General features: G+C 38.4%; 1 protein-coding gene across 4 annotated transcripts in view; it reads right to left on the bottom strand.

Moving 5' to 3' along the window:
• farp2 (FERM, RhoGEF and pleckstrin domain protein 2) overlaps nt 1-11,931 on the bottom strand; it is a 51,355-nt gene that overhangs the window by 2,676 nt on the left and 36,748 nt on the right. For 2 of the 4 annotated variants that reach the window (XM_046855670.1, XM_046855662.1), the window contains exons 16-27: nt 11,737-11,870; nt 10,891-10,972; nt 10,521-10,758; nt 10,267-10,397; nt 9,636-9,704; nt 8,925-9,014; nt 7,979-7,999; nt 5,882-5,964; nt 5,682-5,800; nt 5,188-5,351; nt 3,105-3,212; nt 981-1,132 (exon numbers count right to left, since the gene is read on the bottom strand). In XM_046855670.1, the coding sequence (XP_046711626.1) occupies nt 981-1,132; nt 3,105-3,212; nt 5,188-5,351; nt 5,682-5,800; nt 5,882-5,964; nt 7,979-7,999; nt 8,925-9,014; nt 9,636-9,704; nt 10,267-10,397; nt 10,521-10,758; nt 10,891-10,972; nt 11,737-11,870 (1,391 nt within the window). Of the gene's footprint in view, nt 1-980; nt 1,133-3,104; nt 3,213-4,277; nt 4,418-5,187; nt 5,352-5,681; nt 5,801-5,881; nt 5,965-7,978; nt 8,000-8,924; nt 9,015-9,635; nt 9,705-10,266; nt 10,398-10,520; nt 10,759-10,890; nt 10,973-11,736; nt 11,871-11,931 lie in introns of all 4 variants that reach the window. The other 2 variants (XM_046855684.1, XM_046855679.1) reach the window with 2 other exon arrangements.

The raw sequence follows: 11,931 nt of genomic DNA, 5'->3' as shown, positions 1-11,931 counted from the left end.
GCAATAAATGACAGAAATCCAGCAACGTGTTTTGTTATATGAGCCAAAAAGTACAGCTAGCCAGTATTTCCTGGCATGTTACTTGGTTCCTGCTGATCTACCTACAGTTTCCTTTCGAATTCAAGGTCAACAGTGGAGAACATAGTGGAGTATCGATTTACAGTTTCCCTGCGAAGTGCAAAAATAAGGCAAGCAGGGTTTCATACGTGACACTGAGACAACAGATGGCACAGGTTTCAGCAAAAGTATACTTTCTGCAGAATCTTCTAATTTGTACCAGTACCAATGGGTGAACCAGCTACCAGTTCTTCCATATTATTGAGGTTGTAATCTCTTTGTTTGACAGTGCAGAGGAAAAGGTTATATAATATTTATTCTCCTCTTAAATGTATCTATGGTTCAGCTACAGAACTGTGAAAAATGTGGGCAGGAGGATAAATTCAAGTTTCCTTCCAAGTGTGCTTATGTGTGTTGTCTTGTACACATTGGATTTTTGCATAGTGCTTTTAACAATATACATCGTCTCAAATCGTCTTTAAAGAGATAAAGCGCTTATAAATTTGTAAATTAGAATGTAAAAGTTTGGTGCCAAGTTTGTTCCTTATAATTGCAAGTTTATCCCTAAGCAAACTTGTGGCAAGGAAAAACTCTGAGATGGAGATGAAGAAGAAACCTTTAGAGGATCCAGACTCCTCATCTGGGGTGGCACCAAATGTCCATTCAATACAGCTCCAAATAGTACATAGTACAACTATAAATACCGGATGACATTTTTGAACTGCTCTAAAAAAATTGATCCAGATTATTAATACAATAAGGTTATTGTTTGTTTTAGAAAGGAACTGACCTCCTAATTTAAATTACCATCAGCTCCATCTCACAATACAACACAAGGTCTAATTCTAGAGCCCTTAATTGCAAATGAACAGATTGAATAGCATGTATATAAATTCCTGTGATGATAAGAGAGAAAGCTTTACCTTTCAAAGGTGTACTCGCTTTCAGCCCTGAAGAAATAAACATGGGACTTGAACTGCAGCTTGAAGACATATTCTTTGTGAATGCTGTCTGATTCCCCAGGTGTGCTGACCGTGTATCCCAGCAGAGGCAGGCTAGCCAGAGGGAAGTCATCCTGCATGAAAAATAGAACATCATGAACTCCCAAACCCCAGACGAAAAGTGGCCTGGGCTCAAAATGGATGTTGTTGCAGCTGTTCCTGCAACTGAACTCTGAGGTATAATCAACACAGCCCGTTAAATAGGAGTCATTTGGCGAAGCCTAAAGCAAAAAAATAACATTGTCTGTATGTGAGCTCGCTGAATCGAACACATTTAATTCAGATGTGACGATCTAGTGGCCAAACGCTCATTATTCTTGAATGAACGTCGGATTGTTTTGGACTCTGAGTTTAATCTTTAGTATTTACTTAACATTACCATCAGTTTTAAAGCCTCGTTCAAGAACTGTACAATTGAGCTGGCCAGTTTAAAGCTGCAATAACCTAGGATTTCCATTTATTCAAACATAAACCAGAAAATGTACAATATCTTGCATGCATTGTGCTAAAAGAATACGCCAGACAAAAATAGAAGTAAAAATGTTCTAAGTATACATGTAGTCAGATGAGATGTTTGCATAAAGCTATGAAGCCATGTTGAATTGTTTTAAAAGCAAATTTGCTTATTTGACAGCTGTCTATACAAAACCAACAAAGAAATCTTAGTTGTGCTGCTAAAGTTACGGGTTAGCATGACTAAGATAACACAGCCGCCTGCGGAAATGGCGAACAGTACAGGGTCAACCGGCAGCAGAAAAAAGTGAGCGTCCCAAGTCATTCAAGGAATAGGTGCAGTTTATATTAAACGCAAGGCAGTTATGCAAAGCGGATATAGTGATTGATTTAATTAAAATGGGCCGAATAACCAATCTAAAAGCAGCAGTAAACTATTAAATTTTTAGTCATTGTTGTGGTTTTCAGCAAATGATTATGCATTTGTTCGCCAATGTATATTTTTTATTTGTATTTTTTTTTTAAACCAAGCCTGTTAGCTTGCTGCGTTTCTCCGTTCTATTCTCTGACTATGGCATTGTCTACTACAAAAGTTAAGTTCTGTTTTTAAACGTGATTTACCACGGCTTTACTTTACTACGTTCAAATGCTTATTTTCAATCTTTGTATATTTAATTCATGCATATCATTTAATTCTTATACAAAATTAAATAAATTAGATATTCTAGGTTTTGTTTTGTACAAAAATTGTTAAAATAATGTATTTTATATAGATTTTTTTAAGCATGGTTGTCAACTTGCCATCTGCAAAATACAATACAAATGTTGATTTACGCAAATTGCTTCAATTAAATTGTGTATAAGGGAGAATTCCCCCCCATGCACTCCTCAACAAGCAGCTACTATAAGCTTTAAAATGTCTAAATTAAAGATAGTTAAACTCCCTGTGTGGCTTTTGCACTTTTATACATAAATACCTTGAATCATCCGATGAATCTAATATCAAAATAATCGTTAGTTGCAGCCCTAAACCACGGTATGAACACAGTTGCAGCACCTATACCACTGTTGATCTGACACATGGTTTGGTATCTCACCAATTCAATTTAAAGGCAGAAATATACACTAGAGATCTGTGTTAATTATAATAACTATAATTTGTAAAAATCCTTCAGATACATAAATTAATTTATGTAAAAAATTAAAAATTGTTGTTCATGTCAGGACAAAACAGGGCAAAATAAATTTTTATATTATTTCTTTTCAAAGTTAATAAAATTCTGTCAAACTTCACTAGAATTGAGCACCTGTGGCGTCAGCATGGCACACAACTACTCTAACAGGAATACAGAATATATTACTGTCAGTTACATTAAACATGTAGCACAAGGGCAATACCAACGAAGCAAATAAACGATAGCAACAGATCAGATCACTCGAATGACTGCCAGCTGAACTGTTTAATGAACTCCAAGTTCAACACTGATTGCTCTAATGCTTTTTGGAAGTTTTTCTTACTGAGGCGTTAATACATTCATGCAACTTTGTATAGAAAAAATATAAACATAAAATATTAATAGTGTTTGTGAGTACCTGGTGTGTTTTATAGAAGAACAAACAAAAGTTGGTGAAGACCACCCACAACTTCTGCCAGCCGTTACTGTTTTTAAATTTCCTGAGCAGGTAGCCAGACAGCTGGTTCTATAAAGATGGAAAAGTCAACATCTTAAGAGGCATCACTGCAAAAAAATACACCACCCTGCTGATTTAAACCATCATTTGACTTTTACAGATTTAGAGCACTAACAAAAACATCCAGCTTCAAAAATGTCTTTAAAAACGTCTTTTTTAAAGAAGCTTATTTTGTGGAAAAATGATCAGTTCATTAAAAAAAAGATCTCGCTTGGATTTGGCACAAGGCACCCTCGTGCTCGTGCAGCCGGGGTTCAATGCCAAATCTGCTCCGTTTCTGTGCCTGAGAAAAGAGATTAAATTGCGATGGATTCCTCACGGATCAGAGGAAAACATTACATCATCCCACACAGAACTTTCATATGGCTGATCAGAAAGACCAGAAAGGGTAGCAGCTGTCCAATATCAGGATGGATTGTAATGATTTTAAATTAAAGCACTTAAAACTGAAAACTAATTAACCTAAATTTAAAATATATAAATAAAATATGTAAATAAAAAACTTTTTACAGATACCGATGGCAAAAACCAAACATAACACTTAATGTATAATAGTACTGAACTCTATTGGATGAATATGAATATGTGCTAACGGAAATAACTATGAATATGAATATGCACGTGGCTGATTCGCCTCTAGAGGCCACTCTTGTAATGACAGCGGACCGGAAAAACTATCGGTATAGATTTTTGCCAATAGCCGATAGCTCCTATTGGTGCCTTGACCTCCATTAATAACTAAGGGAAATTAAAGATTGAAAGCTAACCTTTATTATCAAATACAGGTATGATATGAGTAAAACATATATTTAAACTTGCATCTTCAAAATATATCTTTGGCATTGTTTAGAGAGACTTTCTAAACGTGGGGGCAGGCTGTAGTATGGGGACCCCTGGCGTATAGCATCCATCATATATATTTCTGTGTAAGCACCGATAAGGCATTCTTTGTAAATAATACATTTGAAAAATTCGAGCTTTTAGGGCTCTTAACCTTGTACTGTCCAAAAATGGGGTCAACTTTAAAGTTTCAGAAACCATACAGCCTGGAGAAGATCTGTTTGCTGTGTGTACCTTGTTCATGCGCAGGTAATCAGTAAGAGAGAGGTTCTGTGTGCGATACCAGCACACGTGTGTGATGGTGTTTGGTCTTTGTCCCTGACCGAGCAGATAACGAGCAGGCAGCTCCGGAGACGCAGCCGGAGAGCAAAACACTAAACATGCGCACAGACAATAGGACATGCAGCAGAGCAGAAATAAAGAGAGCCAGAATAGAGAATAGTGTGGAGAATAGAGTGCAGAGTGAGACAGAAGAAACAGACATGGTGCAGATAAACAGACAGTTAGTGAGTTGGCTTTTAATCCACAGGAAAGAACTGGGTTCTAGAAGAAAACTAAAGAATTGATCCAGCACTGCAGAGATGATAATGTTAATTGAAGAAGAGCTTCAGTACATACTGTTTATTTATTTCAAAAGTAAAATCTGTGATAAGCAAGAAAAATGAAAGGTTTAGGTTAGCGATCATTTCCAGACTATAAGAAGCTTGTATAAGATTATTTGATTACAAAAAAATTATAATAATAAATAAATAAAGTGATTTTATTCTGAATTAAGCCTAATGCTGCTGTTAAAACATAAACCCCACATGTAGCATATATTCTATGCAGCTTTTAGAGTACATCTTATAGACTGGTGTGGTAAGAAGAACAGAGCTTGCGACTACAGTTTAAGAGCAACAGGGAAAGAGGAATGAAAGGGAGGTTAAAAGGAAGGGTTAGAAATGTAAAGAAAGACTCCACAGGCAGGGGCATGCATTTACTTTTCACTCACAGTGTCAGCTATGATGTGATTGCGGCTGCCTGAGCTGTGTATGTGTGTATTGAGGGAAAATGCTAAATATATGTAATGGTGTGTGTGTGTGTGTGTGTGTGTGTGTGGGTGTGTGTGTGTGTGTGAGCACGCATGTGTGTTCCTAAGCACTACCTCCACGGCTAGGCTGTGGTCGGACATGGAGACACTGGTGTTTCGATGCCAGCACACGTGCATGGTGGTGTTGGCACGATGGTGGCTCTGCTTGTCCAAAGAGCAGCGAGACGAGTTCACATCGTCCTCAGACTCCTGCTCCAATGACATCTCATCAGACGACCCTAACGTGGTGTGCAGGGAGAGGAAAGGTGGAGCAATGTTGGGGAAAGAAGTGCAGATGAGAAAGGACGAGGAAAAAGAGAGGAGTGGAGGAAAGACATTAAAGGGAAAGACAGAAATGAGAGTTATACGGGAACAAAATAGGAAGATGAGAATATTGAAAGTAGAACAATAGAGGGACAAAAAGAAAAGAACAAAGGAATGGGAAAAGAGAGGTAAAAAAGTGGTGAAGTATAGAGAAAAAGATGATTGGGACAACAGGAAGGGTTGGGTTTATATCTAACAAGCCAAGTGGTGAAGCAAAGGGGTTGAAAAACTGAAATATTCCTCACGGTTGGAGCGATCACACACACTTGGGTCGAGAAATATATCCAATTTTTCCTGAGTCTTCTTCGCAATGTCAATGGCCATGTTCAGGTCCTCGATCCACTTAGACATCTCTACTTTAGAGCTGAAAAAGTTAAAGGCAGGACGTGTAAGTGTGAACTGAGTGATGAATGAATTTTATTATAGACTGTGAAAGACCAGTCACCTGGCAGCCACCACGATGGTCCTCTGGGCTGAGTAGATGGTAAAACAGTGGGGGACAGACCACTCATTCTCACTCTCCTCCACCTGGAACACAAGCACTCGTTAAAAGCGACCAAGAATTAAAGGTGCACCAGGGATAGTTCTGAAGTTCTGGATCTACTGAAGCTGTGAAGCACTAACAGAGGAAGTCAGATAGGGCAATGTGAAAGCTTACCCAGACACACTTTCTGTGTTACAAGTTATAAGGACAATATACAGTGCCCTCCACAATTATTGGCACCCCTGTTTAAGATGTGGTCGTGGACTTCTAAAAATTCTCCTTTTTTTTAAAACAACATAGAACCCAAATGCAAAAAAAGAGAAAAATCCAACCTTTCATTTAAGTACATAACTTTGGTGGTAAAAAAAAAAATATCACATTTAGAAAAAAAAACAACCTTGAAATCATGTGTCCCACAATTATTGGCACCCCTAACAATTCCTCTGAAAAATTTAATTGTTTTTTTTTTATATATTTTCTGTAGTTGCTAAGGTTGGTCAGGGTATCTAGGGACTTTTAATTAGTAATTCATGATTTCCTGTTTCCCTGGGGTATAAATATGACGTGACACAGAGGCCTAATTCTCTTACCCATTTGTCAACATGGCAAAGACAAGAGAACACACCATTCAAGTAAGGCAGATGTGTGTCGACCTTCATAAGTCAGGCAATGGCTACAAGAAAATAGCCACTCGCCTTAACTTGCCGGTATCTAAAGTCAGAGGAATCATTAAGAAGTTTAAAACAACTGGAACAGTGACAAACAAGGCTGGAAGAGGTCCCAAGTTTATCTTGCCACAACGCACAGTGAGGAGGATGGTAAGAGAGGTAAAAAAATTTCCCAAGCTCACCGTCACAGAATTGCATCAAAGAGTGGCATCTTGGGGTCACAGAGTCTCCAAAACAACCATCAGACGCTCTCTACATGCCAACAAGCTGTTTGGGAGGCATGCAAGGAAAAAGCCTTTTCTCACTAACACTCACAAACGTAAACGCCTGGAGTTTGCTAAGCGGTACTGGGACTTCAACTGGGATCGTGTGCTTTGGTCAGATGAGACTAAGATTGAGCTTTTTGGCAACAAACACTCTAAGTGGGTCTGGCGTAAAACAAAAGATGAGTATGCCGAAAAGCACCTCATGCCCACCGTGAAGTATGGTGGAGGATCTGTGATGCTGTGGGCCTGTTTCTCTTCAAAGGCCCTGGGAACCTTGTTAGGGTGCATGGCATTATGAACGCTTTGAAGTACCAGGATATTTTAAATAAAAACCTGATGGCCTCTGCCAGAAAGCTGAAGATGGGTCGTCATTGGGTCTTTCAGCAGGATAATGATCCAAAACATGTGGCAAAATCTACACAAAAGTGGTTCAGCAGTCACAAACTCAAGGTCCTCCCATGGCCATCTCAGTCCCCAGACCTCAACCCAATCGAAAACCTGTGGGGCGAGCTAAAGAGAAGAGTGCATAAGAGAGGACCCAGGACACTGGATGATCTAGAAAGATTGTGCAAAGAAGAATGGTCAAAATCCTCTCTCTGTGTTCTCCAATCTTGTGAAATGTTATAGGAGGAGATTAAGTGCTGTCTTGTTGGCAAAAGGAGGTTGTACAAAGTATTAACATCAGGGGTGCCAATAATTGTGGCACACATGATTTCAAGTTTTTTTTTTTTTCTAAATGTGTGATTTTTTTTCCACCAAAGTAATGTACTTAAATAAAAGGTTGGATTTTTCTCTTTTTTTGCATTTGGGTTCTATGTTGTTTAAAAAAAAAAGGAGAATTTTTTGAAGTCCACGTCCAAGACACGGTCTAATCCACGTAAAACTCTACTGGGACGTTTTTACTGCTAACAAAACTGCACCGAAACGGCACTTTGATCAAAAACCCAATGTTTGTGTGTAATGTGTTGTAATGTAAATACATCAACTGCACCACAACTCTTGCAACATTTCTAGCTCACTCTTCATGAGAGTGCTGTTCATATGGTGAACAAAGCAACAAACGGGGAAAAACTAGGAAAATTGGGACTAAAGCTTTGTAGAACTTTAGGTTTGCGTGTACTCACCGGAGCATCTAGAACAATGAGCTGCATGAAGGGGTAAAAAAAATGTAAATAAAAAGGCGTGCATGTGAAGAGAGCGCAAGTGCATGCTGATAAAAACACACCTAACAAGCACACCTAACAAGCACACCTAGAAATATCTCCAAAATTCACTCGGACCACAGCTTATTCAATGCGGTCTATCCTTCCCCAAATCCTCTCCAACGTGTTGCAACACATTTAACCATATTACCACAAAGGATATACAAAATGGTCTTTGGCATTTCCAAAATCCAACCAAACATGCCTCAAATCCATAAATGTATAATACTTTGGTCAATTAAATGCCAAATGCACCACAAAACATCCACACAGCCTACCAGATATGCAAACCGTTTTCACCCTCGTTGCTCTATAACAAAATATTACAGCTGCATATTTCACAAATCCAAATATCTGCATTCCGTTACAGTCCATTAAATCACCAAGTAGTCTAGAAGATATTACACCTTCATGACGTTTCAACTATCACTATTAAGGACTATGGAAAAACTAATGAGGACGCAGATGAGTGTATAAATATATTCAATATTGTCAGACCCCTACACTTAATAGTACTAGTGTTTATCTTAAAAGTTCTGCTTTGATGTATAAATCACTAAAACCTCTGCTGGGGTTTTTTTGGTTTGTTTGTCTCCTGTCAAAGATTCAAAGCGCATCGCTTGCTCATGATGCTCTTCTCTCGTATTATAAAGACTTGTTTTTAAATAGCAAAATCATGCTAATTACATTATTGTACCCTGCTACTCAAGCTGAATAAAATTTTGAATTACAAAAAAAAAAAATATGCCAGAAATATCTAATATAAAAAAGCAGCAAGGTCACTGACTGCTGTGATTAAGATGAATGAAGGACCGGGGGAAAATGCAAAGTTTCTTGTTCAGGAAATGAAATAGAGCTGTATACTTACAAGCATGCCATGAAGGGGAAGCTGGCCATGAACTTTAAACTGGTTGGTGGCTGTGACGCCTTTGCTTGTGTAAAGGAGCATGTCTGAGAACTGAGATGGGAGATGGGTTAGTGCTGAGTCAAGATGAAAGTGAAAATCCTCTACAAAGTACAGTAGAGGAAAAATTCCTACAAAGCCTCCTACAAAGTTTAACAAACGACTAAAAATGATTGTCTTCTGATAACATTTTGAATATATATTATATATATATATATATATATATATATATATATATATATATATATATATATATATATATATATACACACACACACACACACACACACACACACACACACACACACACACACACACACACACACACACACACTTTATATTTTGTCCAGTAAAAACACTTCTACCTCAAACTACATTAGACTTCTGCTGATGCGTCCAAGTGTAGCAGGAGGTTGGTTTTGAAACACCAAACCCTCTGTACAATTACAGCATCACAACATTGTGAAGCACATTTGGCTTAAAAATAACCCACAGACCAAATAAAAACTTTAGTTTAAGCCAAGGATAACAAGGAGTGGCTTTGTTTTGAATGTTACCATTTGTCTGCTAGGCAACTACAGTATGAATAAAGAAACATGAACTGCTTGTCCTGGACGCTTAGGCTAGTGATTTGTCCAACCCTGCTGTAAGAAAATGAGTGGTGTGTAAACTCACCAGGAAGAACATCCTTTGCTGTAGGCCTTTCTTTGTAAGCTTATAAAGGCAGCCTTCCCTGATGAACTCCTGGTGATCAAAGCAGAATTTCACCACAGAACCCATTGCATTAATTATTCTCCTCAAACGCAGGCATGAAATTGCATCAAATGATTTTTATTTTTGCCTAATTGTGAAAAACAGTAGAATTTGGGATCTTAATAATATATCATAATATTAATGTTTACCTGTTAACAAAAAAAGAAAAAAAATAAGAAATTGAATAAATATTAAGAAATTAGTTTTTTTTCCCAACAGTAACATTTATTTCAAATGGCCTGCTGGGCTACTGCTATTTAATTCAATACAGGTTACGATTTTTTTTTCCCTTAGCAAGCAAAAATGAGTGTCTAATGCTGTCTGCCTATTTTCAAACGACTACCTCTGCCTGAAACACTTAAACTAGCACTTTTGTCTGTTTTGTCTGTGTTCATACATTTTTTATTTATTTTTTTTCAAATAGTGCAATAATTCCTCTCAACAGACTCAAAGCACTTTCGTACGTCACCCTGGATAAAGCAGACCTGGCGTCTGCTAAATGGCGTAAATGTTGTCAAATCTGGGAAATTATTAAATAAAACAGGACTTGTACCCTGCCGGGAGCAGTGAGGTTCTCAATGCCAATCAGGTCCCGCTGCAGTTCTGTCAGTTTCTGAAAGTTCTCCAGTCGGATGAGGCTACTCTGTAGTTGAGCTGTTATCTCTGCCACCTCCTTTAAGGCCTCTGCAAACACACACACACACACACACACACACACACACACGATGAACTGCATATATGCAAACTGTTCCGAAAACTCTGACTAAAATTGCAGGAAGTTACATGAAGATGTGTGAGTGGGTTCACCTTTGCAGTCGTGGTGGTCCCTGTGCTCGGGGGAATAGTGTTTGCACAGGCGCTCCAAGATCAGCTTGTAGTGCATGAGCCTCTGGATGGGCTTCAGCAGGAAGGTGTTAAGGGGCAGGTAACACACCTTCTGCAGTTCAAACTCTTTATAGACCGTCTCCAGTTTCTTTACATGTTTCGTGGCCTTCTCCAGCTCAGTCAGCACCTCATCGTGCTTTTGTAGGTAGTTGGTGAATTCCTGAGGAGAAAGAAAAAAACATGTTTACACTGAAAAAAAAAATTCATAATGAATACAAATTTGATTCAGTTGTGAAAAATATATAAAATTATAAAGTTTTAATTGTATTTTAAATCTAACCCAAGACCTCACCTTCAGGGCACACATGTTCCTCAGCATAACATCACCGATCCTCTGGTAATCTCCCTTCACATGAGCATTAGAGCGCCCCTCCCTGGCGACAAGAGGAAAGAATATTTGCAAGATAGGCACACTTGTCATTAGCAAAGTATCCTGAGTTTGTTTTTTGTTTTTAGCTGCACCTACAATAAGATACAGTGAGTATCAACATTGGACTAATCACAGGTTCATCTCTTTGTAATGCAGTACTAAAGATAATACACTTTATACTTTGGTGTTGCCAAGTAAAGGGATAAAATTAATCTCAGGACGTAATATCGTGGGAACATATAAAAAATAATTGAAGTTTGCATTGTAGAAAACAGTTGATCAAAACTTTATAAAATATGCAATGACCATATCAAAATAGCAAAAAAAAAATTTTTTATCAGCTGTGGTACAAGTATAATGTTTTCTGCATAAGCATTAAACAAGGCAAAAGCCAATGGGTATTTTCTATATTCCTAGAGCAAATTCAATGAAATGCGCCTTTAGACTTTTTTTCTTCTTCTTTCGGTCGCCACAGCAGATCATCCGTCTCCATACCCCCCTGTCCTCTACATCTGCCTCTTTCGAACCAACTACCTGCATGTCTTCCCTCACCACATCCATAAACCTCCTCCTTGGCCTTCCTCTTTTCCTCCTTCCTGGCAGCTCCATCCTCAGCATTCTCCTACTGATATACCCCATGTCCATCCCATGCACATGTCCAAACCATCACAAGCTCGCCTGCCTCACCTTGTCTCCAAAAAGAATTTCTAAGAAATGTGCCTTTAGACAATGATTGATCATTTGGAATAAGAAGAAAAGGACAGGTACCAGAGAGCCAGCCTCTGGTCAATTTCTTTGAGAAAGCCTCGGTGGAACTCATAAATGGGGTCAATGTTGGAGAAAAGGAGGGTCATCAGGCCTTCAGGCATGGCATTCTCTTTAATCACCGCACTGCGGAACCACTGAAGAAACAAACACACACACACACACACACACACACACGGCAGCATGACATAAAACACA

Source organism: Silurus meridionalis, chromosome 1, assembly GCF_014805685.1.
Source record: "Silurus meridionalis isolate SWU-2019-XX chromosome 1, ASM1480568v1, whole genome shotgun sequence".
Classification (NCBI taxonomy): domain Eukaryota; kingdom Metazoa; phylum Chordata; class Actinopteri; order Siluriformes; family Siluridae; genus Silurus; species Silurus meridionalis.
Note: the sequence above shows the minus strand (reverse complement) of the source record. Positions and strands in the feature narration are given on the sequence as shown.